Raw genomic sequence first — 24413 nt, forward strand, 5'->3', positions numbered from 1 at the left:
TGTTACAGCTTGACTATGTTAATGCATGAATGATTTTGCTGGCCCTGCCAATGATATCTTTCTACACCTTGGAATTAAGATTTTCTATTATTATTTTAAAAATAATTTTACGTGCTTATTGTTACTCCACTACAAAGAAGCAGGTAATATTTTCACTTTCACTAAATATACGCAAATATATATAAATAAATCATATACATTAAAATTTAAATAAATGGAAAACACTAAAGTCTCTACTTCTTTTTAAGCTTGGAGATATAAGGACAGCAGAGACGATACCTTCTGATTTACACTCATGCTGCAGAACCAAAGGAAAAATTCCCTCTCTGCTGCCTGAAGGAACTTGTTAAACCAAACCAATCTTACTTCTTAGTAGCTGGACAAAGTTACACTGAGCCTAGGAACTCCTCAAATTTGCAGTGCTATGTGGTGATAAAAAATAATATTCTAAAATATTATGTTTTCCTTAAGTGGCTTCAGACAGCAATTTATAACTTCCATCTATTGATATATTTTACACACAAATGCATAATATATATGGTATTTGTATACCATACAAATTTGTTTGTACAATGATAATATATTGCTAAATAATTCCTACTTTTCCATAGCAGCATAAAGCAGAATTTTTTCTTTCTTTTTTTTTTTTCTTTTTCTTTTTTTCTTCTTTTTTTCTTTCAGAATCTGCTGGCAAGATGAAGCTCTGGATTTTTGTGTTATGTTTAGTTCTGGCTGCATCTGACCCTTTACAGTCACAGACTTTTTCTTCAACCAGAGGATCTTGTCAGAGTTTGTGTTCCTGTGAAGTAAAGGATGATACCATGGTTATAAACTGTGAAGAAAGAGGCATCAAGATGATATCAGAAATAAATGTCCCACCATCACGGCCTTTCCATCTTAATCTGTTAAACAATGGCTTAACTATGTTACATGTTAATGATTTTACTGGACTTGTCAATGCCATCTCTCTCCATCTTGGATTTAATAATATTGCAGATATTGAGCCTGGAGCTTTTAACGGTCTCAGCCTTCTTAAGCAACTTCATATCAATCACAATTCTTTAGAAATACTTAAAGAAGATACATTTAATGGGTTGGAAAATCTGGAGTTTCTTCAAGCAGACAACAATTTCATCACAGTGATTGAAGCAAGTGCCTTTAGCAAGCTCAACAGGCTCAAAGTGCTCATTTTGAATGATAATGCTATTGAGTATCTTCCTCCTAACATATTTCGGTTTGTGCCATTGACCCATTTAGATCTTCGTGGAAACCAGCTACAGACACTGCCATATGTTGGCTTTCTAGAACACATCGGTAGAATATTAGATCTTCAGTTGGAAGACAATAAATGGGCTTGTAACTGTGATTTGCTGCAGCTGAAGATATGGCTAGAAAACATGCCTCCCCAGTCAATAATAGGCGATGTTGTATGCAATAGCCCTCCAGTTATCAAAGGCAGCATCTTAAGTCGGTTGAAAAAGGAATCGCTTTGTCCCACTCATCCTGTCAATGAACTTGAAGATCCTTCAGGATCACTGCCCTTGGTTGTAACCACTTCTATTAGTGATAGTCTTCTATCAACTAAGGTAATTCCTATCCTTAAAGCTCCTACTAAAGAGCCAAGTTTTGTGCTTCATGCTTCAAAGCCCACTACTCAGTTTCCAGGAATCTATTGTCCCATCCCCTGTCATTGCACCAGCCATACGCTCTCAGGAGTTCTCATGCACTGCCAAGAGAGAAATATCGAAAGCTTGTCTGATTTAGGACCTCCGCCTCCAAATCCTAAAAAGCTTATTCTAGCTGGAAATATTATTCAGACATTACTGAAGTCAGATCTTACAGACTATGCCAGCCTGGAAATGCTTCACCTGGGGAACAATCGCATCGAAATCCTCGAAGAAGGATCCTTTATGAACCTGACTAGACTGCAGAAATTGTATCTCAATGGGAATCATCTTACCAAGCTAAGTCAGAATCTCTTTCTTGGTCTTCAGCGCCTTGAATACTTGTACCTTGAATATAATGCCATCAAAGAAGTTTTGCCAGGCACATTTAATGCCATGCCAAAACTTAAGGTTCTCTACTTAAACAACAATCTCTTACAGACTTTACCACCCCATATCTTTTCAGGTATTCCACTTGCCAGATTAAATTTGAAAACAAACCAATTTGCCCATTTACCTGTGAGTAATGTCTTGGATGAACTGGATATGCTGGTACAAATTGAACTTGAAGACAACCCCTGGGAATGTACTTGTGATTCAGTTGGTCTGCAAAAATGGATACAAAAGCTGAATAAAAATACAATGATGGGTGCCATTTTTTGTAAATCTCCAGGACACCTAGCAAAAAAAGAACTGAAATCCTTGAACAGTGATGTCTTGTGTCCAGGCTTAATAAACAGCCCTACACTACCAACTCACGCTAGCTTTATGGTTGTGACAACTTCTTCTACTACAACCACTGCTGCAGACTCCATCCTGCGTTCCCTTACGGATGCTGTCCCTCTTTCTGTTCTAATACTAGGACTCCTAATTGTGTTTATAACTATTGTATTTTGTGCAGCAGGAATAGTGGTTCTTGTTTTGCATCGTCGGCGAAGATGCAAAAAGGAACAAGCAGATGAACAAATGAGAGATAGCAGCCCAGTTCATCTTCAGTACAGCATGTATGGGCATAAGACAACACATCACACAACTGAGCGCCCAGCTGCAACTCTCTATGAACAGCGTATGGTTACTCCCATGGTTCAGGTCTATCGAAGCCCATCCTTCAGCCCCAAACACACTGAGCAACAGGATGAAGGAAATGACAAAGAAGACAATGATTCCAGACATCTCCGCAGAAGCCTCTTGGAAAGAGAGAACAGTTCGCCTCTTACAGGTGCAAATGTCAAATATAAGGCTACTGATCAATCGGCTGAATTTCTGTCATTTCAGGATGCCAGCTCCCTCTACAGAAACATTCTTGAAAAAGAAAGAGAATTGCAACAACTAGGTATCACAGAGTACCTAAGGAAAAATATTGTCCAGCTCCAACCCGACATGGAGGTTCATTATCCTGGAACACATGAGGAGGTGAAGTTAATGGAGACGCTAATGTACTCCAGGCCAAGAAAGGTTTTCCTAGAACAGACTAAAAATGAGTATTTTGAACTTAAAGCTAACTTACATGCTGAGCCTGACTACCTGGAAGTCTTGGAGCAGCAAACATGAAACAAACATACAGTGGGCTGGGGTTGAATTCCTGTATTTCTATTCTAAGTTGGAACCATTGTAAATAAAAGTGCCTTATAATAACACATCAACTCTCAGAACTTAAGCACAGCAGTAATCCTAATGAAAAAAAAAAAAAAAAAACTCAGGGATCACTGTGGGAAGCCATGGGGAAGTTTGCAGGCAACATCTCACCCCAAATTAAACATGAACTTTGTGTAATTGAACTGTGGGAGGAAGATTGCTTACTGCAATTTTGCAATATTCTTCTAGATTTTTTAAACGTGTGTGTGGCGCTCTCTGTTCTATTTCTGGTTAGTAGAAAAATATTTGATAACTATTTCTTTTTCCCTCGGTTTAATTGGATTATTTTAAAAACAAAACAAATCTGTACTTGTAGTTATAAGATTAGACTGTATTGGTTAGATATTAGTACTTGCACTACATAAAGAACATTGTCCACAACCACACCTAACATATCATGATAATAAATATGAAAGGAATTGAAACTCTGTCATATTAAAGGCCAATTAAAAATAAAAGGAAAAGATAGTGGCATATGCACCCAGAGCCTGCAAATATTTAAGTATCTTACGTGGAACATCATCACGTGCATTCAGTATCATTATGTGGAAGGAAAAAATATATAACTATGTTTACCCAACAGCAATGAAAAAGCAAGCCTTTTGCTATTTTTTTTCTGATAGCTTTACCTAAGTTTGGACAATCTTTTCTTATGCTGCTGCTATAAAATATTGTGCATCACTGGTGTTTCAATTCATAATCCTGGGCAATTTGAAAAGCTACTGAGAATCAGCTGTAAATATGTTACTGTGTTTAATAAGTTTGATTTTTATCTATCTATCTATATATATGAATAACTTTTGTGCTGGCTTTAAATATTCTTGGAAGAAATGAGTTTGCTGTGGTTAGAAACTTCCAGATGCAAAAGCAGATCCTTTTCTACGTGACCAAAAACCAACCCACAAATAGAATAACCACAACAAAATACACATGTAAAGAACAGTAATGGTATCTAGTTTTTATTTGTACAAAAATACTATATATTTTACAGAAATTAGAAGAAAATAAAGTGTTGCGGGAAAAATAGGTGAAAAGGTAGAACACTGCAGGTTTATTTTTTGCAATAAAATATAGCTAGATTTACATTAAGTATTTATTCTGTATAATTTTCTATTTTTCTTTTTTCAATTTTCAAGAAAAAAGCTTATTCTTGGCTGCCTTTCAAGAAAATCGAGGAACTGCTCTTTATCAGTGAAAATGAAATAAAGATTTTTTTAAAAGTCTTTATCTTAGATGTCACTTTTTTTAAAAAGAAGGCAGCAACTCCTGCATGCACAAGTTTAGAACTGTTTGGGAATTAAACACCAGGGTCTTCACTCTTGTCCTGTGGACAGAAGCATCTTGTTCAGTGTGCAGTAAGGCCATTCAGTTTCTGTGCATGACTGACACAGTGCCAAAACACAAACTCTGACCTGCATTTATCTTCCTCTAAGCAAATCTTTTGTAAACTCTCTGCATGAAGAATTTTTTTTCCTGATTTCAATTTGTAGAGCTAAAGATCAGCTTAATTACTACATGTCTATGTATGTGTCCTAAATTTAGCACTGAAGTCTTGATAAATCAAAGTTAAAAGATATATTCTTTAGTCCAGTATACCTGCTGCTGTCTTACCTTTCTGTATATACAAATATTCTCCGTATTCTTTGTATGTAAGTTTCTGACAGAATTTTTTTCTTATGCTACAAGTGAAAGTCAGATTCTCGGTTATTTTAAATTTGCGTAGAGAAACTGACTTTGATGGTGCTATCCTAACTTGTATAATCTGAGGATCTGACCACATGTTGTCACTGTTAACAAATCAACTTCCTTATTAATGTTTTGTAGATGCTACCATTTTGTTATAACAGTCAAACTTATTGACTTCTAAGAATCAAATTTCAGTAATTGGAGAATGAGAACTCTTTCCTCTTTCTAAGACTGAGAATAATTTAGTTTAGATAACCTTTGTAAATAAGAGGATTAGTGACAGTAAAGCTATTACCATGTGTTTGTTTCCTTGCTATCTTTGTTCTTGACAATTAAAGATAATACAAAAAATTACCAGTGCAGATAATAGTAAGGCAAAGGGGAAAATTCTGCTTTATCAGCTTAGGTGTCTAGTGCTCTTTTAGAAGTTCTTGCATATTCAAGACATCCAAATAGGCATGACATATCATAGATTATGGAAACCCAGTGGTACAACTGGAGCACAGGTAGGATACTTTAGAACATTTAAATGACACCAGATGCCTATATTTAACAACTAAATCCCACCCATAAAATATCCAAGTGACTTTATTTTTTAAAATATTAAGGTCCAATGAAAAAAAAATGCAGTCAGTATAAATTACATTACAAAAAGCTTTGAATTTTGAATTGGACTTCAGAGTATTGTTCTCTTTAGTCTTTTCAGAGATCTCAAATCAGCGTAAAGAAAAAGAAAATATGGTACAAAATGACAGGATTTAATATTTCAGTGTCTTTCATTCGAGTAGCCATCTACATTAGGAAGACATGGGTGTAAAAAAAATATCCTGCTATTGCCAAGATCCAGAGAAATGATGATTCAGGCCCGCAGGCTTAGGTTTAAGAGAAATGGTTTCAGACTGAAGACAATTGCCACATGCACAGATGTCACTTTGCTTAGCTGCTAACAGTTACTTGGCAGAACGTTGAAGACAACTGTGCTGCAAAACATTCTTCTTCATCGCAGTCTCAAAGCATCAGAAAAAAAGAGTGAGCTAAATTCACGTCAAAGCAATTCAGTTATACAGCTGTATCAGAGCATCACTCAGCATAAGTAAAGAGAGCTTTAGCTTTTAGCTTTCCCTCAGCACAGAGATTCACAGCATTCATTATATTAGGGTAACTCTATTTGATGGTAGGCTTTAACACCACAAGTGGTTTTGCAGCATCCGGGAATCACTAGTGTGACACGTCATCCACTTTCTATCATCAGTCCCTACCAGGCTCTTGTTTAGTGAATGTCTGTTTGATGGGGAGTGAGGGATCTGCCTATAGCCTCTCCTCATCTCAAGCAGTGATTTTCCATTTGAAAAGAAACTTTATATTGTTACAACAAAAAAAGTGTAAGAACTTGGCTGTATATGTTTATTCTTCCATTGAAGGTGCATCAATAACTGCTGTTTAAGATAAACAGATAATATATGGATGGTATCACATAGGAGGAAAGAAGGATGAAATGACTGCAATTTCCTTGGAACATTTCTGTTATAACAATTACAAATGTGTCCTTAAAATTGCTATTCATGTTTGCCAATTAGGAGGGGTCTTAAGAAAATTATTTATTAGGGATACGGCCTCCCTTCACCCTTGACAGGAACAGTTAAGTGGTTTCTTCTTTCACTTAGCTAGGATAATGGAGGCTGGAAGGTGAACCATATTTGACAGTCTGAAACAAAGTGGATTCATTTTTCTCCTGTCAGTATGATAATTTAATTGAGTGCAAGAACAGTGCTTCACCAGGCACACTGGTGTACTTGGCAGCTATGGAATTGTTATGTTAGGGTACCTCAAGGCAGCCAATGCTATAATTTTTTTCCCTTCACATTTTAGTGAACAAAATTTATTAAATAGACCTGTTCCCTAAATAAACCATTATTAAAACAATATATTGCACTTACTTATTTTAACCCATCCTTGCCTTTTTATTTCCATAAAAGTCAAATGAATTTATTTTTATTTTTCTTCCCACTACAAGTATTTTTGAGAGGCTTTTAATACTATTGCTTGAACATATTACCTGCAGTGACACCTCTGCAAGCTGCACAACAACAAAAACCAAACGAACCCTTCCACCCTAAAACACAAACTTATATGTAAACTAGAGTAATGGCCTATTCAGAACTGGACCAATATTTTCATGAATGAAGATGTGATTATTTTGAATAATGACAATAGAATGATGGATCAACCTTCTTGTAACTAAACCCCAAACTGAATATGAGGTCAGACTTTTTTGCACTGGTTTGTCAAAGCTACAAGACACGAATCTAAGCTTTTCTCACTCTCTCTTAATCTTTTCCCTGATTAGTATCTGAGAATCAGGTTTTGGCCCCTTTCTGGATAACAAAGATGTACCCAGCATAACTCCCAAAGACAACTTTTTATATGTGCCACTTAGCCAGAGATTTCTAATTGTATAATATGAGAAACTGAAGAGATGATTCTGACTGAGAGAGAAAAACATCTTTTTCATGATCCTTTTTTTTTTTTTTGGGGGGGGGCGTATGTTAGTGAAAAAAAAAAAAAAAAAAAGGTACCATCAACAACATTACCTCATGGGGAGAAGTAGGAGTGGCAAGAGAAAAAAGGAGATTGGCCCTCAAAGTTACCATCTGGATTATCCCTCTAAGGTTGCCATAATCTACACAAATATACTTTATCCACTACACTGTCACAATCTGCAAGATACAATCAAATGCACTGAAGTCATTTTGAGAAAAAAAAAATCAAGACTCTGGCACATTTCTCTTGTACTGCCCCAGCACAGGACACCTTCATCTCAGTTGACAAATTTACGTCATTGTCAAATCCTGCTCAGCTGCAGAAACTCTGGCAGTTGCTGTACACTGCTTCTTGGGAAGGGTTTGCAGAATGTGCATTGGCCTCAGTCCTCAGCTCTTCTGAGACTCAGGGTGTTTGGTGCACCCTTTTGGATTTGGGACAGGGCAGATGGATCTATTAATGAGGATGTATGATGCTTCAAAAGATTTGTCTCTTTTTGATTTTCTGAGATTTATGGTATTCTTGATCTTGCTCCAGCAGTAGGTATCAAATCCTTTCTTTTCCTTGAAACAGAAATGAAATGTATCTTTAGCTGGAATATATACTGCAAAGTTAATTGCTATAATGAAAAGATACAGGACAACATTTTCTTTCCTGCTCATCTCCTAACAGTCATCTTTGGTTTTTTGACACAACAGAGCAAATTCTTAAGAACCACAGTCTAATGGAAAGCAGCTAACCTCAAGGAAGAAAGTGAAACACCAGATGTTCAGCCCAATGAAAGCAAGATGTGAAAAAGATTTTTTTTAAAATTGATTTCAACAAGACAGGGTACAAGTACATGTGCATGGTAAATATCCTAAAACATTTATCAAAGTTTTGTGTTTTAAGGCATTAATTTCAAAATATCCACAATATGTTCCTCCTATTACTACTACAATGTCTACTTCTATTCCTAATATTACTTCTAGTACTTGCAATGGAATGATGGAATGCAACAAAGAAGAAACACCTTGTCTTCATATTTCAAGGAGAAATGTAACTTGAGCTCTTTGCCCTTACAGAGAAATTCATCCAATATCCACATTATTTCACTACTCAGACAAACTGTTTTAGAAATTAGGATAAAAAAAAAATCATCCAGTTGTAATTAGTGGACATTTAAATTATAGAAGAGCATGTAATGAATTTTTCAAACAATGTTTGAAGCATGGAATCTTTTATATATGCTCTAATCTTATTCCATGAAATGTTGGCATAAGTTTGCACTTTCAAATAAACTGTATATTTTTTTTATCTCACAAAATTGAATATTATTTTTTAGCTTTAAATTCAGAGCCATCCTAGCATTTTTGCACTGTTTTAAATATTTAGTCTACTTAACACTTTCATTTGGACTTAACTACAAATTGAATTGTGCTTTATTTAGACACACTAAAAAGAATAAAACTGTCAAATGAGTTCTGATTGCCTCCAAATTCTTCCTGTTAATAGTATGTGCTGTGCTGTGCAAGAAATGCAAGTTTCTTTTGCAAGGAGAATAAACAGGAATACAAAGTTTATAGATCCTTTGTGTCAAAGGCTATAAATATGCCTGCTAAATCAGATCTCTCAAAATCCTCTCAAATCTGGTTGAAACTTAATAGGATGTTGGATTACAGGGTGCTGAAGCTGAGACAGTTACGGGCATCTAAATACCTTTGATCCATACATGTTGGAACAGTCATTAAAGAGGGTTTTTGAGTAACAGCTAAATATTTAGATGGCTCCTTTGGTTTGATTCTAGGCATTTTATATTCCATAGAATTACGATTAATCTATATCCATATAATTTAAACATGAATGTAAACTATTAATAAATCAGAAATACAACACTGATATGCTACTTTTCACATAGTGTAGATGATTTCACTGGCAACCAGGAAATAGGGATTAATATCTGCAAACTTTAACCACCTCAGGTGTTATATAAATATCTGTAATATATAACTTTAGAAATTTTTTTGGGGAAAGAGAAAACTCCATTGACTGCATGTGCATAGAGATAACCCAAAAGGAAATGCTGTACTAAGGATAGTTATATTTACACTGTCATTCATGCCATTATGTTGACTAAATCATATCCTAAAGATTTTAAAGTAATTATATTTTGCTGGAGGAGATGATTATCACTGCTCTGAGCACTGGAGTATCATCTGGAGTTAACCAGACTTCTTACATGCTCAGGTTCCATGATTATTTCTATTCATTAAAACAGTCACAGAATAAACAGAAGCTTTATTATTTTCTTATATTGATATCTAATGAAAGCAACTAAATAGAAAGAAAAATATTATTTATGAATTTTTGATTCGTACTCTGATCCAATGGAAATGGATCAGAGTAATGGAAAGATGTTTTTGGGATCCATAGTTATGATGAATATCTGAAGTCTGTGATTTTGTCTGCACAGATGTATGCCGAAAAAAAAAAAAAAAAAAAAAAAAAAAGTTAACTTAGGGCTGCTGCTTCTCTAAGTCACCAGCAGTTAAGTCCAGCAATTGTACCTAAATCTAAGGCAAACCATAAGTTAACTTTAGAAAAATAATTCTTTGAATTCCCATGATAATCTTTCCTGAAAAAAACTTGCTGTCTACTTTCTTCTTCCTTTTATGTGTACATCTATCTATCTATCTATCTATCTATCTATCTATCTATCTATCTATCTATCTATCTATCTTTTAAGATAAGTATGTAAAGAAGATCACAACAGAGGTTATTAAGGTCAGTATCTTTTTAGATATTTGAAGGTTAAGAAGATAAATGGATATTAGGAAAAATATTTCAATATAAGGAATAACTTTTTTCCTAAGAACGGTAATGCAGCACTGCAATAGATTAGCCAAAGTAGCTGTGGAACCTGAATTCCTATGAGATATGAGTGCTTTTCAGGACTGCTGGACATGCAGCTGTTTTAGAGGAAGAAAAAGTCCAGCTCCAAGCAGGAGGATGGACGAGATGCCTTGGGAAGTCGCTTCCAACCAACATTTCTGTGGTTCTGTGTTTTTTTCTGTGGGAAAAAAAAAAAAAAAAAAGTCTGAGGGCAAAGTACAAGAACATTTATCTTCTGAGCATTCTGAAAATAGGCTTCTTGAATATGAAGTTAAGGAAAGAGTCCAGTACTCAGCAAGCACTTTGATAAAATAAAAGCTTTTCAGATAACTTCTGTAAGATACAGCAGTAATATTGATGCCAAGTTTAATTATGCAGTGTTTCTCTGATGCTGGTCAGAATACATGTAAGATATGGTTACCTAAATCTATTGTTAAAATTATATTTTTTACATGACAGATAAATTCAAATCTCTAAATAAAATGCTGAAGTTCTAAATGATCCATTTATCTACTAGCTGAATTTAGAAAGTTCTATTTTTGACATATTGGTGTTGCAACCATTTCAAAGATGGAGACAATCTTACTTTTTCAAGGGTCTTCCAGACTTTAACAGTCCATACTTATTTTATTCTATTTTTCAGAAAGTCAAATTAGCATGTGGTGTATGATGAATGCAAATTTTGACTAAAAGATATACCTATAAAAATGTTGTCTTAAGAACCTAGACAAATGTCCTTCTTCTCCAAATGTTAACTGATTTCAAAACTATTTGATATAAATAAATTTAAATGATAAAAAATCATATGACAATTTGCTTAGCTTTATAGTCTTTTTTGAGGGGAAGGTGGATTTCTTATTTGTTTATGTTGTTTCCATTAACAGTAAAATCAAAAAGAGTTTATAATTTCTTTTAAAGCTTTACAAATATCCAAGATTTAATAAGAAGATTTAATAATGATTTTGGGGGGAATTTTTTTCAATTATTGATGCTTCTATGACTCTCAATATTAACATCCAGTTTCTTATTATTTGATGTAATCTTCAGTGAATCCACAGGAAATTGATTTGGGAACCAAAAAAGACATAATAATTTATATCATTCATAAAAGCACTCACAAAGTTCTTCCATGATTCCAAAATCAAGTATGCACACAGTAGATTGACCAGAAGTGTAGATGAGCTCTAAAAACTATATATACATACATAAAATCCTTTCCAAAAATAAAGGTACATAGAATAGTTAAATAGCATATATGATTACTTTACCTTATCAGTTTGTTTGTATTATGCCTTTGGTGACATTTGATGTACGTTTTCCTTGTTTCTTCAGGTTAATTGCTTAGAATCAGATTTGCAGCAGCATAGACTTTTTTTTTAATAGTATCTGATTACTATTTTTTATGACTGAAGTAAGCACTCTTCTTTACCATATGCACAGATAACATCACCTTTGACTAGGAAATGACTCACTGCCTATAATATTGAACAAATGATGCACAAAAAGATTCCATAGTCCCTTTTCTCCCATCAAAAAATTGAAAATGGCTGTTCAAAAAAGTGTAAAAAAAACATGTAAAAAAAGTGACTATTAGAAGGCATATTGAATACTTTACATCTGATGAAACTCAGTGGGACTATTTAAAGGGTCTTACGTATCCACATATTTTTTCTTAAGTGAAAGTCTGTTTGCTCTTAATTTAATTTCAGAAAATATTTCATGTCTTTTCCTTTTCTTGAGCTTTCAAGTGCTATGTTGTCTTGGGGCATGTTGCTTGTTATGGAAAGGAAGCTGATCAGTGGGAAGAATATCAAGCTTCTTATCGGTTTAAGTGCAGTGCTTCATCTTAGCTAGGACTCTGTCTTCTCACAGATAGTGAAATGTATGTCATCTACTCTGAAATTGAGTATTTTGATTCAGATTTAGAAAAAAAAAGTGATATTTTCCTTTTTTAATATAGTTCTCATTAGATATTTACTTTAACCATTCTTGGAGACTGAATATTAGATTTTTGATTTGACATGAAAGGGTTGTTATTATGTTCTTAATAAGTTCTCTGGATTTCAGCAAGGCTTTTGATGCTGTCCTTCACAGCATCCTCCTGGCCAAGCTCCGGAGGTGTGGGATAGATGAGTGGATGCTGAGGTGGATTAACAACTAGCTGGATGGCAGAACCCAGAGGATGGTGACCAGTTGTGCAGGGTCTAGTTGGAGGCCTGTAGCTAGCGGTGTCCCCCAGGGGCCAGTCCTCAGTCCAGTCCTGTTCAATTTATTCATCAATGACCTGGATGAAGGGACGGAGTGCTGCCTCAGCAAGTTTGCTGATGATACGAAAGGAGGGAGGAGTAGCTGATACTCCAGGGTTGCGCTGCCATCCAGAGAAACTTGGACAGAGTGGACAACTGGGTGGTGAAAAAACCTCATGAAATTCAACAAGGCCAAGTGCAAGGTCCTGCACCTGGGGAGGAATAACCCAGACAAACCCCCAGAAGAAAGTCTCCAGCAGGTCGAGGGAGGTGATCCTCCCCCTCTACTCAGCCCTGGTGAGGCCACATCTGGAGTATTGTGTCCAGTTCTGGGCCCCACAGTACAAGAGGGATGTTGATATACCAGAGAGAGTCCAGTGCAGAGCTACAAGAACGATCAGGGACCTGGAACATCTGCCCTATGAGGAGAGGCTGAGAGAGCTGGACCTGTTTGGCCTGAAGAAGAGAAGGCTGAGAGGGGTCCTGGTCAGGGTATATAAATACCTCAAGGGAGGGAGTGAAGATGGGACCAGCCTCTTTCCAGTGGTGGCCACTGACAGAACTGGAGGTAATGGCCACAAACTGAAAGACCAAGAGTTCCACATGAACTTAAAGAAAAAAAAAAGATAACAGTGAGGATGACGGAGCACTGGAACAGGTTGCCAAGAGAGGTTGTGGAGTCTCCTTCTCTGGAGATCTTCAAAACTGCTTGGATGCAATCCTGTGCCACAAGCTCTAGGTGGCCCTGCATGTGCAGGGGGGTTGGACTAGATAATCTCTCAAGGTCCCTTCCAACCTGAACGTGCTATGATTCTATGAATAGGTACATGTGCAGGATCCCAGTGGAAACAAATTTTATTATATAGTACTGTAACTAGACATTGTTTCTAGACTTTTTTTAGGGAACTTCTTTAAACATTCATTTGCTACTCTTAAGATAGTTCCATATTTAGTCTAAATTAAACTTTTGAGAGCACAACTTTTGGTAGCACAAACCTGGATGTGTTTCTGCAAATTATTTGGCAAGAAGAGGAAGTACAAGATACAAATGATTAAAATAATTACCGAGAATCATCTGCAAAAAGTTAATGAAACATCTGTTAATTTGAGTTCAAACACAGACATAGACTAAGACTTCACAACATTTTTAGAAACAGACAAAAATGTTCCCTACTCCTACCTTTTAAAAGCAGAAAATTAGACTTTCATCACACAATTCTTTGATATTAATATTAATCGGGAATTTGATTTTTTTCTACCTACATATGATGATGTACTCCCACAAAGATTTGGAAATTTCCTTCCTGCATTATTTATTTTGTTTTGTTTTTTTTTTCAGACAGCAACTATTTAAGCAGGTGATACAATGTATCAGATACATGGTATTCTGGTATTACTTCAATGAATCCTTGGCCTCATGTCTGATGATAGGAGGTTCCAGGGCAAACTTGTAGAACATAGACTTTCTATCAAAATAACAGAATCAAATAACATGAAGAAGAAATCATATCTAACCAATCTGAAAGCCATCTGAGATGGATTGGCTAAGGATGGCGGATGGCTAAGGTCTCAATAAACTTGCTAGCTTATGCTTTTGCGTTGCATTCATTCCTATTTTGGGATCAAAACCTTACAACACAAACTAGTAAAGCAATATTTATAAAGGGAGTCAAAAATAAAAATGAAGAAAGAAACTCTGTAGCCTAAGCTGTCTGGGAATTATCTATCAAAGTAGGAGTGATGAGAAAAAAAAAAAAAAAAAAAAAGTATGTCGTACAGGAAAACCTTTTTTTCTGCCAAAAATAACATCTAATTTTTAATTGATGCCAGTTGTCACCAATTAAATATTTTGTTTTTTCAAACTGAATTGGAGTTGTGTTTTGATTTAAGTTGACATTACCCACTCCTAACCTTTCATAAAACACCATGGAAATTGTAGGAGGTAAGCCTGTGATTTTATTTTTTCCTGTGAAATGAGTTTCCCCATTGAACAATGTTTTCTGTAATCACTTTAGAAATTCCTGTCTAGATTGATTGTTGACAGACCTGGCTGCACAAAATTAATGAGTGCGTGAGAAATACAGACTGCAAAATGAGCAAAGGAATATGGAAGTTTCAGTGTTGTAATTCCCAAAATTTGATTAGGCAAAATGAAATTGAAAGTTTCAGTTTGGGAAAGATATGCATTTGTCAAAGTTCTTTTCATAAATACTTTTGCTTTCTTTCCTGAAAAAAAAAATTAACCAATATTGAAATACATACTTTTCTATTTAGCTAACTCTGTAATTAGATAAGCAATTCCCATGAAAATTGCCTGCGATTTGTGTCTTATGAAAGATGTAAGTTACTTCTGGTGAGTGCCAGACTGTTGAAATACACAGCTAAGCACACCCATACCAACGGACTGCCCTGTGAATCTGTACACTGGCTGCACTGTATTAGCAGAGAGTGGCTTCTGAGTTCCTCAAAGGCTACAATCATGAAGGAGATGACTTAATATGTGTATTTTATATGGCCACAAAAGATGAAGGTGCTAGGCCACCCATTTCCACAACTGAGAGGAACTTCTATCAGTGGATCAAAATCTTTCACTGCAGTTCCCTTCCAACTCATTTAGAGACACTTTAGAGGAAAAATATGTGTCAGACAATGTGTCAGACAAGTTATTCCCTTTTCTTCTGCTCTTGCTCTTTCCCCCCCCCTCTACATTATAAAACAGTCTAATTTTTTATTTTGGTATGTAGGAATGATAAATATCAAGATAATTCATTAATTTCTATGCGTTTGTTTATTTATCTGTATGAACTGCACCAGGGATATGCAAATCCTATGTCACTATTTAATGACAAAGGCAGAAGAAAAGAAGACTAGGGGAATTAAAATTGTGTAAAATGGATGTTGAAGTGAATATTTCAAAGCTGTGACAGGAAATAATGGTAACCTGGAAAAATACTTTCTGCTTGAGTATTTGTTGGAAAAAAGTGCTTCTACTTTCTCTATCACCTAGAAAGGAGAGCATAGAATTAAAGCAAAAAAAAATCCACTGAAATTAGTAATATTGGTAATTATTTGTAATATCAGTAATATTAGTAATATCAGGATTTTTTTTAAGAACAGTTTGGCAATATAAAAGGTAAAGCTGTTTCTTGTATTCATGTTATATAGTTACTTCTTCATTTCCATTTAAAAATCATCTTTTGACAAATTCTCAAGCTCTACTCGTGAAAACGATATACTGATTTTTTCCTCTTTTTTTGTGAAAAAAAAAATCTGAGAAAAATAGTTTTCTGTATATGATACCATTTATCTGTTGAGGCTATATGTGTTTTTCTGTCAATCTATTAATCTTTTACATGTTTTTATCGTACTGATAGATCAGCTTTTATACTCCAGCAGCCATTATCCGTATCTATCAATCATGCTTACTAAATATCTATTTGCAAGTTGCCTGTCCCACTAATAGGCTAGTCTACAGAGTAGGGAAATTCAATATTGAAAACCATCTTTGGTACCAGGCTTTGTTGTATATATCTAAAATACAGGTGTAAGGGGTAAATTACTGTAGAGATCAAATATTTTCTTCACTTAGTCAAGTTGGTGATGCATGTTGCGTGCAAGATCAAAGATAAAAGGTGACTCTGAAAGAACAGTTTTACTGTTAGGATGTACTCGTTCAATTCAGTATCCCAACAGAGGTAAGGATGTTGTAGTTTCCCTTTCCCAGGTCCATCCAGCTGGTATATTTTCTGTAGGAACAGGTACACACAACACGCATGCACATAGCTGGTCACACTGATCAACGCAGACAAAAAACAAAACAAAACAAAAACACCTTCACAAACACAAATGGAACCAGTGACCTCTTGTTGTGCTCTCTGTCTGATCAGGATGAAAGTCCAACAGTAGTAACTGGCCTATAATAACTGCCCTTAGACAACACTCAGTCCACCTGGTAGCTTGCCCTTGAATCTTCTCTTCTCCACCTGCCTCTTGCATGGAAACGCCCATGAAAATGGGTCTCTCTGTTGATCTCATGAATTCCCTGTCTCTCTGGTAGTCATCTTGGATCCCCTGGTCTCTTAAGTAGTTAACTTGCAGATGCCCAGGTCTCTCCAGTATCTGTCTCAAACTTAAGAACTAAGCTCCTTGTCGTACTTGCCAACTAGTCTGTCTTGATATTTGTGAGTGGTGACATACTGGAACATTTATCCACACAGTACACATGCACTCCCATCTCTCCATTTCTCTCTTTCCTTGTGACTTGTGGTCCCCACTGCAGTTTCTGGCTCTTCAACCTCCATGTATACACAGACACACAGAGCAGACTGTCCCTCATTCAGGCAAGAAGACAGGACAGACCGTGCTGACCAGGCACAGGACGTGGCCACACAAGCATATTGACTATACAAGCATATTACATTGGTTTACATGTGACCAGCCCTTCTTATCCTCTTGTCCCTCTATTTTTCTCACATATGTTCCTCTCAAAACCAGCTTGATCCCACCTTTGCTTCCTCCCTAAACACCGCAGAGTGGGTCTTGTGCAGTTCCCAAAGGCTCTGCACTACGCTCGCCTCTCCTCCCAAGCAGAAACCTCTCAGTCTGAGGTGTCCTGGGGACCCTCTGGCTCATGGTGCCAAGAGTCACCCTGGACCACAGGGCTGATGATCTCCTGGGACAGTCCTGGGGTCCAGGACAGGGGCTTGTGTTTCTGACTGACTGGCTTGTGGGGTCCCTCCTGCCATTAAGCCTTTGTGCTCCTTCATGTGTGTGGAGAGAAGCCATTTAATCACCTATATAATATTTTTTCAGCTGTCTATATATCTATATCTATGCCTATATATCTAGCTCAGTCTTGGCAAACTTTGTGATGTGATTCATTGGCAAAGTTTTTTTTTTTTTTTTTTGTCTTTGACTGAATAATATGGGGGAGTGAAACTGCTGCTGTGGCTGTGAGGCTCTAAGGTCTGGTAATAGAGGAGTAAATTATAGTGAGGAATCAAGTGCAAAGTGAGTACCAGGAAAAAAAGAAAAAATAAATAAATAAAAAATAAAAGAAAACAAAACAACATGAAACCCCAGCACCTCCCAACCACAAGGATGATGTCGTTTTATCTGATCACCTCATATGGCCCATTACAAAGCCAACATAATTCAAACCATGAAATACTACAAAATCAGGAAACCTAGTTCATAGGGCTCAAACATACCAGCTGTCTAAAAAAAAGACATACTAAACTATTTCACAAGAAATTTTACTATTTAAAATTTGTCATCACTATGTATTTATTGTTTATTTGTTTATTTTAATAACCTTTTTTTTTTTTTTTTTAAATAGGCCCCATGGGCTGCTCTGGCGCTCAGGCTTCTTCTCTAGTGTCGGTTGGAGCCGGTTGGAACCTTCTGTCACTGGCCCAGGGTGATTCTTGGCCTCCTTTGACCCAGGGAGGGCACCCTGAAACCTCTTTCTTTTTATCCAAACTTTGCCATTTCTGCCCAATGAAGTAGCTGACTAGGCAGGGAAGAAGAGGAGAAACGTACGCAAGAGACTCCAGGCTGAGGGAGGGGACATCACCCTGATCCTCCTCCCAGAGAAGGAGAGGGAGGGAGGCCCAACATCCTTCTCTTCCTGAGATATGATAATTGATGATAATCAATAACATTAGAGGTAAATACTTCATATTTTCAGTGTGTGGCTTTTTACTCATAAACAAATTTTGAGCGAAGTATTTGCTGAGGGAACTTTATGGTGAAGTAGACAGCCACGTAGGCATGGACAGAGATAGGTAGCAGAAGGATGAGAGGAACCAAAAACATAAGGTTTAAGGTCCAACTAGGGTAGTATTTGGGCAGATTGGTTTTTATTCTATACTGTCACAAATCTTCCATCAGTAATTCTGAATTCAGGTTGAAAGCGTTAAGATCAGTGCCACTATTTTCTTTCAAAGAACAGAAATGACAATAATATGCCTATGAGAATGTGAAACATACAGTCTTTAGTTTTTGCCTGAGCATAAAGATATATCTTTGTTACAGTGATCTTTCTTGAATGAAGAAGGTTCAATAGTTTCCATGTCTTTCCAAATCTGCCTATTATTCATCCTGCTTTTTGCAGTTGACAAGGTGATCTGTAAGAAATAAAATATTTTATAGAGTCCATATTTCCCCATGGATTATACTCGTCATCTGAATTTGCTCCTACTCAATGCCCAAATAATAACACAAGCCTTTGCATTATTTAAATGAAGAATTTTTATGTAAATTGCATATGTAGAGTACCTCGTATATGTTGAGGCATGGTGGAGACAAAGGGCTCTCTGCTCTTGAAAATATAGTGTAGATATTAATGCAACTCGAGAAATTACAGCACTGTTGGGAAATGACTGAAATATGACTTTTCAAAACTATTGTTGTTTAGTTCTATTAATTTGTCTTGCTAGACTTTCTTGGTCTCTGCGCTCTGTATAGAAGCCAGATGCTGGGGATAGCTGTGGATGCAATGTTGGTAATAAAGGATGATACATATCAGTATGCAGTGCAACATATTAGTATATAATGTGCTGTAGTAATCCAGAGCAATCATAGAAGAAAGACCTCCAGCAAGTGCAGTGTCAGGGCTTGCCATTTCAGAACATTAAAAGCACAGGAAGTATTAAGGATTTGCTATTTCTGGAGTACAGTCACTAAGAGTTCAACCAGTAAATTTATGGTTACGCAGTTTCTGTCACTATTAATATTTTACTGTAACACTATTTATATTTATTAGTACTAGCAAAAACATTGTAGAGACTGAATATCCTTGTAATTTTATCAAAGACTGTGTACTGAAGCATTTGTTTAAAACACATTTTTTATATGTGGAGTAAAAATTGTCCTTGAAATGATAGCTAGGAGCCCTTTATTTTCCTTCACTTCTGCACAGGGACCCTTCTCACATAAAATGTGGTAGAGAGAAAATCTCTCTCTCTCTCTCTCTCTCTCTCTCTATATATATATATATATATATATATATATATAATCTTCCCTTGCCACTAGTTCTTCTTGGCTTGCAAAGCTGAATAGGAAAAACAAAGGGACAGTCAGTTTACACTGGCTTTTTTTATTTTCCAAAGCCTTTCAATGAAGCTAACCCAACGATTAAAGCCTTAAAGGTACTGCTCATTCCCATTTCTAAGCATTTAAACATGTTGTCTACAGACATATTTTCTTTCAGCCTGTAGTAAATAGTGAATAATATGAAAAGAAGAAGAAGAAAGCTTTTAACTGCCAGTCTTGTCAGCTTGCTCAGGGACCTGAAAAGCAAATGACACTTTCTCTGGGTCATGGAGAAGGCTCCATCCTAAAGACTTGAGTTCAGAGTTCTCATAACAAGGATTTAAATGATTATGCCTGAGCTTTGTCCACCAATGGATAAAACAGTAGCTTCCTGGTCTTTAATACACATAAGGTCATTATATTGCATAAAAGTGCATTCAGAGACTGAAAATTAAATCAAATAATTTATTAAGGATGTGATTTCATATTTTAGTCAAAATTCAGTAATTCCCAAATTTTACCTTTAAAATCTGTGTTTTAGTTTTGCCTTGGGACCATTAAGGTGATACTTACGTAACTGATTCTTTGTAGGCGTGAAAGCGACTGACTTTCCTGCTCTATCTGGATGCTTCTACAGTGAAACACAGGCCTTTTTCATTTAGGTTGCAGGAAAGCTCAAGACAGAAGAAAGCAGCTGCACAGTACTGAAGCTTTTATTTTGTAATAACAACAAAGAACATGTTTTTGCTGTTTATGTATATGTTTGAGGGAAAACCAACCAGATGTTCTTTGAAAGACATACTAAGACATTCCAGACTAAGTGGATATACGGTATAAAATATGTAACATATATACACAGCATATAATATATACACAAATGTATATTTACCCACACATGCATGCATACATATTTGCACATACATATGTATGCATGTACATTTACGCTTAACACACAGACACATGTGAATATAAATTCTTGGATCCTTCGGACAAGTGTAAAGTTCTAAGTTTAGGCAAACAATAAGCTACCAAATACTGGCAAGAACCAAAATTGTGCAGAAAGAGGCATTTGTATAGTAGTTCATGAACTGAATGTGAGTAAAGAAAACATTGTGCTACAGCAAATAAGACAGATGTGCAATGAACAAAAGCATAGGCTGCAAGGCATGAATTAATACTTCCTCTCTATTCAGGTTCCAAAAGACCTAGACCAAAGTACTGTTTTCAGGTTTGTGGATCACACTTCAAGAATGATCTACAACACCTGAAAAGAGTCTAGAGAAGGTCAAAAAGAATGATCACAGGTCTAGAAAATAAAATTCCTGTGACAAGATTGGAAGTGATTGGAGCATTTGTCCTAACGAAGAGGAAACCAAAGAAGGAATGTGGTTTCATTCTTTTAATACACAAAACCATGCTGTAGGGAGGAAAAGAATAATTTTTTAGGACATGGAAATAATAATAGTCTTAAATCCTATCTTGGTAAATTCAAATTAAATGCTAATAATAAAAAAACCTTATAATTTTATGTGGGTTTAATTCTTCTACTCATCTTTATAAAGATACCAGGATGTTTTTAGAGCAAGCTGGACAAATACCTCTGAAGAATATTGTGTGTACAGATAATGCCATCCTGGAGCAGAGGGTTCACTTCAGCTGTAAGATTCCGAGATCAGCTTAGATTCTTAGTGAGATTTTTATTCTTACTCAGCTAACTCTTACAATCAGTTTTACATTTTAGATTTAAAAAGACAGGTCCATATTTTTTTCATAAATAATACCCTCCATCTGATTATAGTCATGATGACTAAAGGCATATTGTGTAAAATAATACAAATTCTAAAGGTTGGATGGGGAAATACAGTCCCTTAGGTCGAGTATTGTCTATGCACACTGTGCTACAACTCTTATTGTAAGACAAGAGAATCCATGTCTCTTATGGGAGAAGACCCTTAACCCAGGACTCAAGTCAACATCAACTATTTGAATCACTTCCAGAAGGAAGCCAGAAAATAAATTAGCAATCAAGAACAGGTATATTGTACACCATTTAATGTTAGGTTTTCACAGAGTTGTTAAGTTCAAGTGTGTGTGTTCATAATGTCCAACACTTTTTTTTTTGACTCATGGGATCCCCTACAAATTAAAAGTCAAAGTTAGATCTTAACTTGCATATAAATATGTTTGTGCTATCATTGTTGTCTGTTTCTTAACTAAAATAAAATAAAAAAAAATACTTTCAAAAGTCTGTCTTTTTATATATAATGACCTTTCCTTTATCTACCACTACTCTAAATAGAGTGCTCATTTTTCATCAGATTATATTAACATGTGTTTCATGAAGAATTCATTGAAATAATCTACTCCAGAAATGAAAATGTCAAGGGTTACTCTGGAAAGGTCTAAATTCATTTTAAAAAGTAACTGAAATTGCCTTGTTTGAGGCAATTTTGTGTTTTGGCAATTATCTTCTGGATATGTAAGGGTTTTTTGTTTGGTTTGCTGGGTGGTTCTTTTTTTTTTTTCTTTTTCTTTCTTTTTTTTTTTTTTTTTTACCTCAGTCATCATCAGGCATGGACCAGGTTCACAAAACTGGTAATTCTCTGATTGCTTTAAGAAACATTGCAGAAACCACTACTGTCAACTTCAAATTATTATTCTGTACTCATTGAGCTGACACTGAATTGATACTATTTCTGGTACTTGGCTTTAATTCTTAGGTACTTGTGTCTCCTTATAAAGAGGTGTTTTCCCGGAAAGCTACATTACAAGATTTTGTGTTATGTGTGAATATGAATGAGAGGACTATCATAATTAAGAATACTTGAACTGTTATGTAATTAACAACTTTTCCTTGAAAAGAATGATATATATGTGATGTTTTCTAAAGGTTATGCATTCATTCAAGGAAGAAGCTATGTGACATCAGTGCTATGTAGTCCCAAAAGGAAAGCTCATATACATCATGCACTTACTGGAATGGAAATATAAAGCTTTGATGTTAGAAAGTGAAAAAGAGGCTGAACCAGACACAGTGGTTTGTACAGACCATGTGTTTCCAAATCTTTTTGACATGCTGTCCAGAAGAATCAACTAGGAAACCAAGAGGATTGAGAGAAGACTTCCTAAGTGATTTTAAAAAGTAATACAGTTTCTTAATTCATCAACTGTTATTAAATTAGTGTGCTCCCTCAACTGTCACCTCAGGTTTCATTCAAACAGAATTCTACATCTATATCTAACCACAGGGCATGTATTCACAAAACCATTTTAAATGCATCTTTTCTGCAACAGATGTTCTCTGTGTATTGTTCCACACTACAATTTCTTTTTAAAGATTGCAGAACAGGAATACTGTTTAGAAGACTTAATAGCATAAATTACTCTTTACCTTAGCAATTGCCTCGTAGATCAAATCCTTCTGATATTTTTGTATTCTTCAAAGGAACCATTATCGTAATAAATGAACTTTCACTCTAAATAGAAATGAATCAACAGTGCATTAAAGAAATTTGTGGATACATGTGTGTAAAATATATGCACATGTCTTCATGTGTATATACATACACACACACGCACTATTTTCTCCCCACTGTCTTTTACACATAGCACATCTGTACCAAAGTCATCCCCTTCATTTTCCTTCAAATCCCATCTGAAAGGCCTATTTGCCTTTATGCCTCCAAATACTTTTTTATGTCTATACTTTTATTTGTGATAAGTGAGCATTCCATATCTGTGGATTTAGGCATATATATTTTGAAGAAATTTAGTTGACATAAGGGCTACTGGTCAGATGAGTCTTCTCCTTTCCTTGTTTCTTTTTCTTTCTCAGGAACCAGCCACTTGATCTAGGGGACCTTAACAGGTCCTCTAGAGATGGGAGGTTGAAGGCATGCATATATCAGTGCCTCCAGTTATCTTATATCCTGGTATGACACAGTATTCAAATAAACAGAACTACTCACTCTTCTATCAGTTGTTATGTATTAATTACCAGGAAAAATTTATAGATAATTCATAAATTGTTTATTTTTGTATTAATTTAAATCTTTTTTAATTTCTGACTTGAACTTATCATTAATATCATCCTCTGTCAGGAGACGATGAAATGCATGGAAAAACTATAAACATTGTTTTGAGGAATATTGTAATTATTAAAAACAGACCTTTTTTAATCATCATTATGAAATACATTGTCTCTCATTACAATTATTTTGCGTAATGTACAATTAAACTCTTCTGAAAATATTTAATTGTAATAGGACTAATAGTCAAAGCCTGTAAAACATATGTTGATGAATAATTATGTGCAGAGAGATTGTCCTGTTTTTTTCAGCTTGATGCTCAATATGTATGTTTTTTTGTGGTTTTTGTCTTTCAGAATGTGGCCATTTGTCTAGTTCTCATGGGCAATATACTATTTTTGTAGACCATTAGATCATTGTTAATTTCCTGTCATCATTTTTCGAACAAGAAGCAAATGCTTCCATGTAAATAATTCCTGAAGTGGTGGATAAATTTGGTGAAGCCAGTATGTTAGTTTCCTTTGCTTCCTATAATTATCGTTATTGGTTCCCAGAGATTATTGTTTTCAATGCAAGATCACGATGGTTGACTTCTCAAAAGGAAGCTAAGAATCTTAAATATTTGGCTGTGTAGTAATTTGTTTTGCTTTGTTTTATTTTACTTTCAGGTAAATCTGTTGATAGGCCATAGGGAGAAATATGGTTTT

At 35.5% G+C, this 24413-nt stretch overlaps 1 protein-coding gene across 1 annotated transcript; it reads left to right on the plus strand.

Moving 5' to 3' along the window:
* Positions 1–695: 695 nt before the first annotated feature.
* SLITRK6 (SLIT and NTRK like family member 6) lies at positions 696–3301 on the plus strand. Its single transcript, XM_010223460.2, has one exon. The coding sequence runs from the start codon at positions 696–698 to the stop codon at positions 3213–3215; it is 2520 nt and encodes an 839-aa protein (XP_010221762.2). The 3' UTR covers positions 3216–3301.
* Positions 3302–24413: the final 21112 nt, after the last annotated feature.

Source organism: Tinamus guttatus, unplaced genomic scaffold (genome assembly GCF_059628265.1).
Source record: "Tinamus guttatus ecotype Peru unplaced genomic scaffold, ASM5962826v1 Tinamus_guttatus_pri_ptg000668l, whole genome shotgun sequence".
Taxonomy (NCBI): Eukaryota; Metazoa; Chordata; class Aves; order Tinamiformes; family Tinamidae; genus Tinamus; species Tinamus guttatus.

Coding starts and splice junctions, on each gene's coding strand:
- SLITRK6 (XM_010223460.2), top strand. CDS start 696: ATGAAGCTCTGGATTTTTGTGTTATGTTTAGTTCTGGCTGCATCTGAC.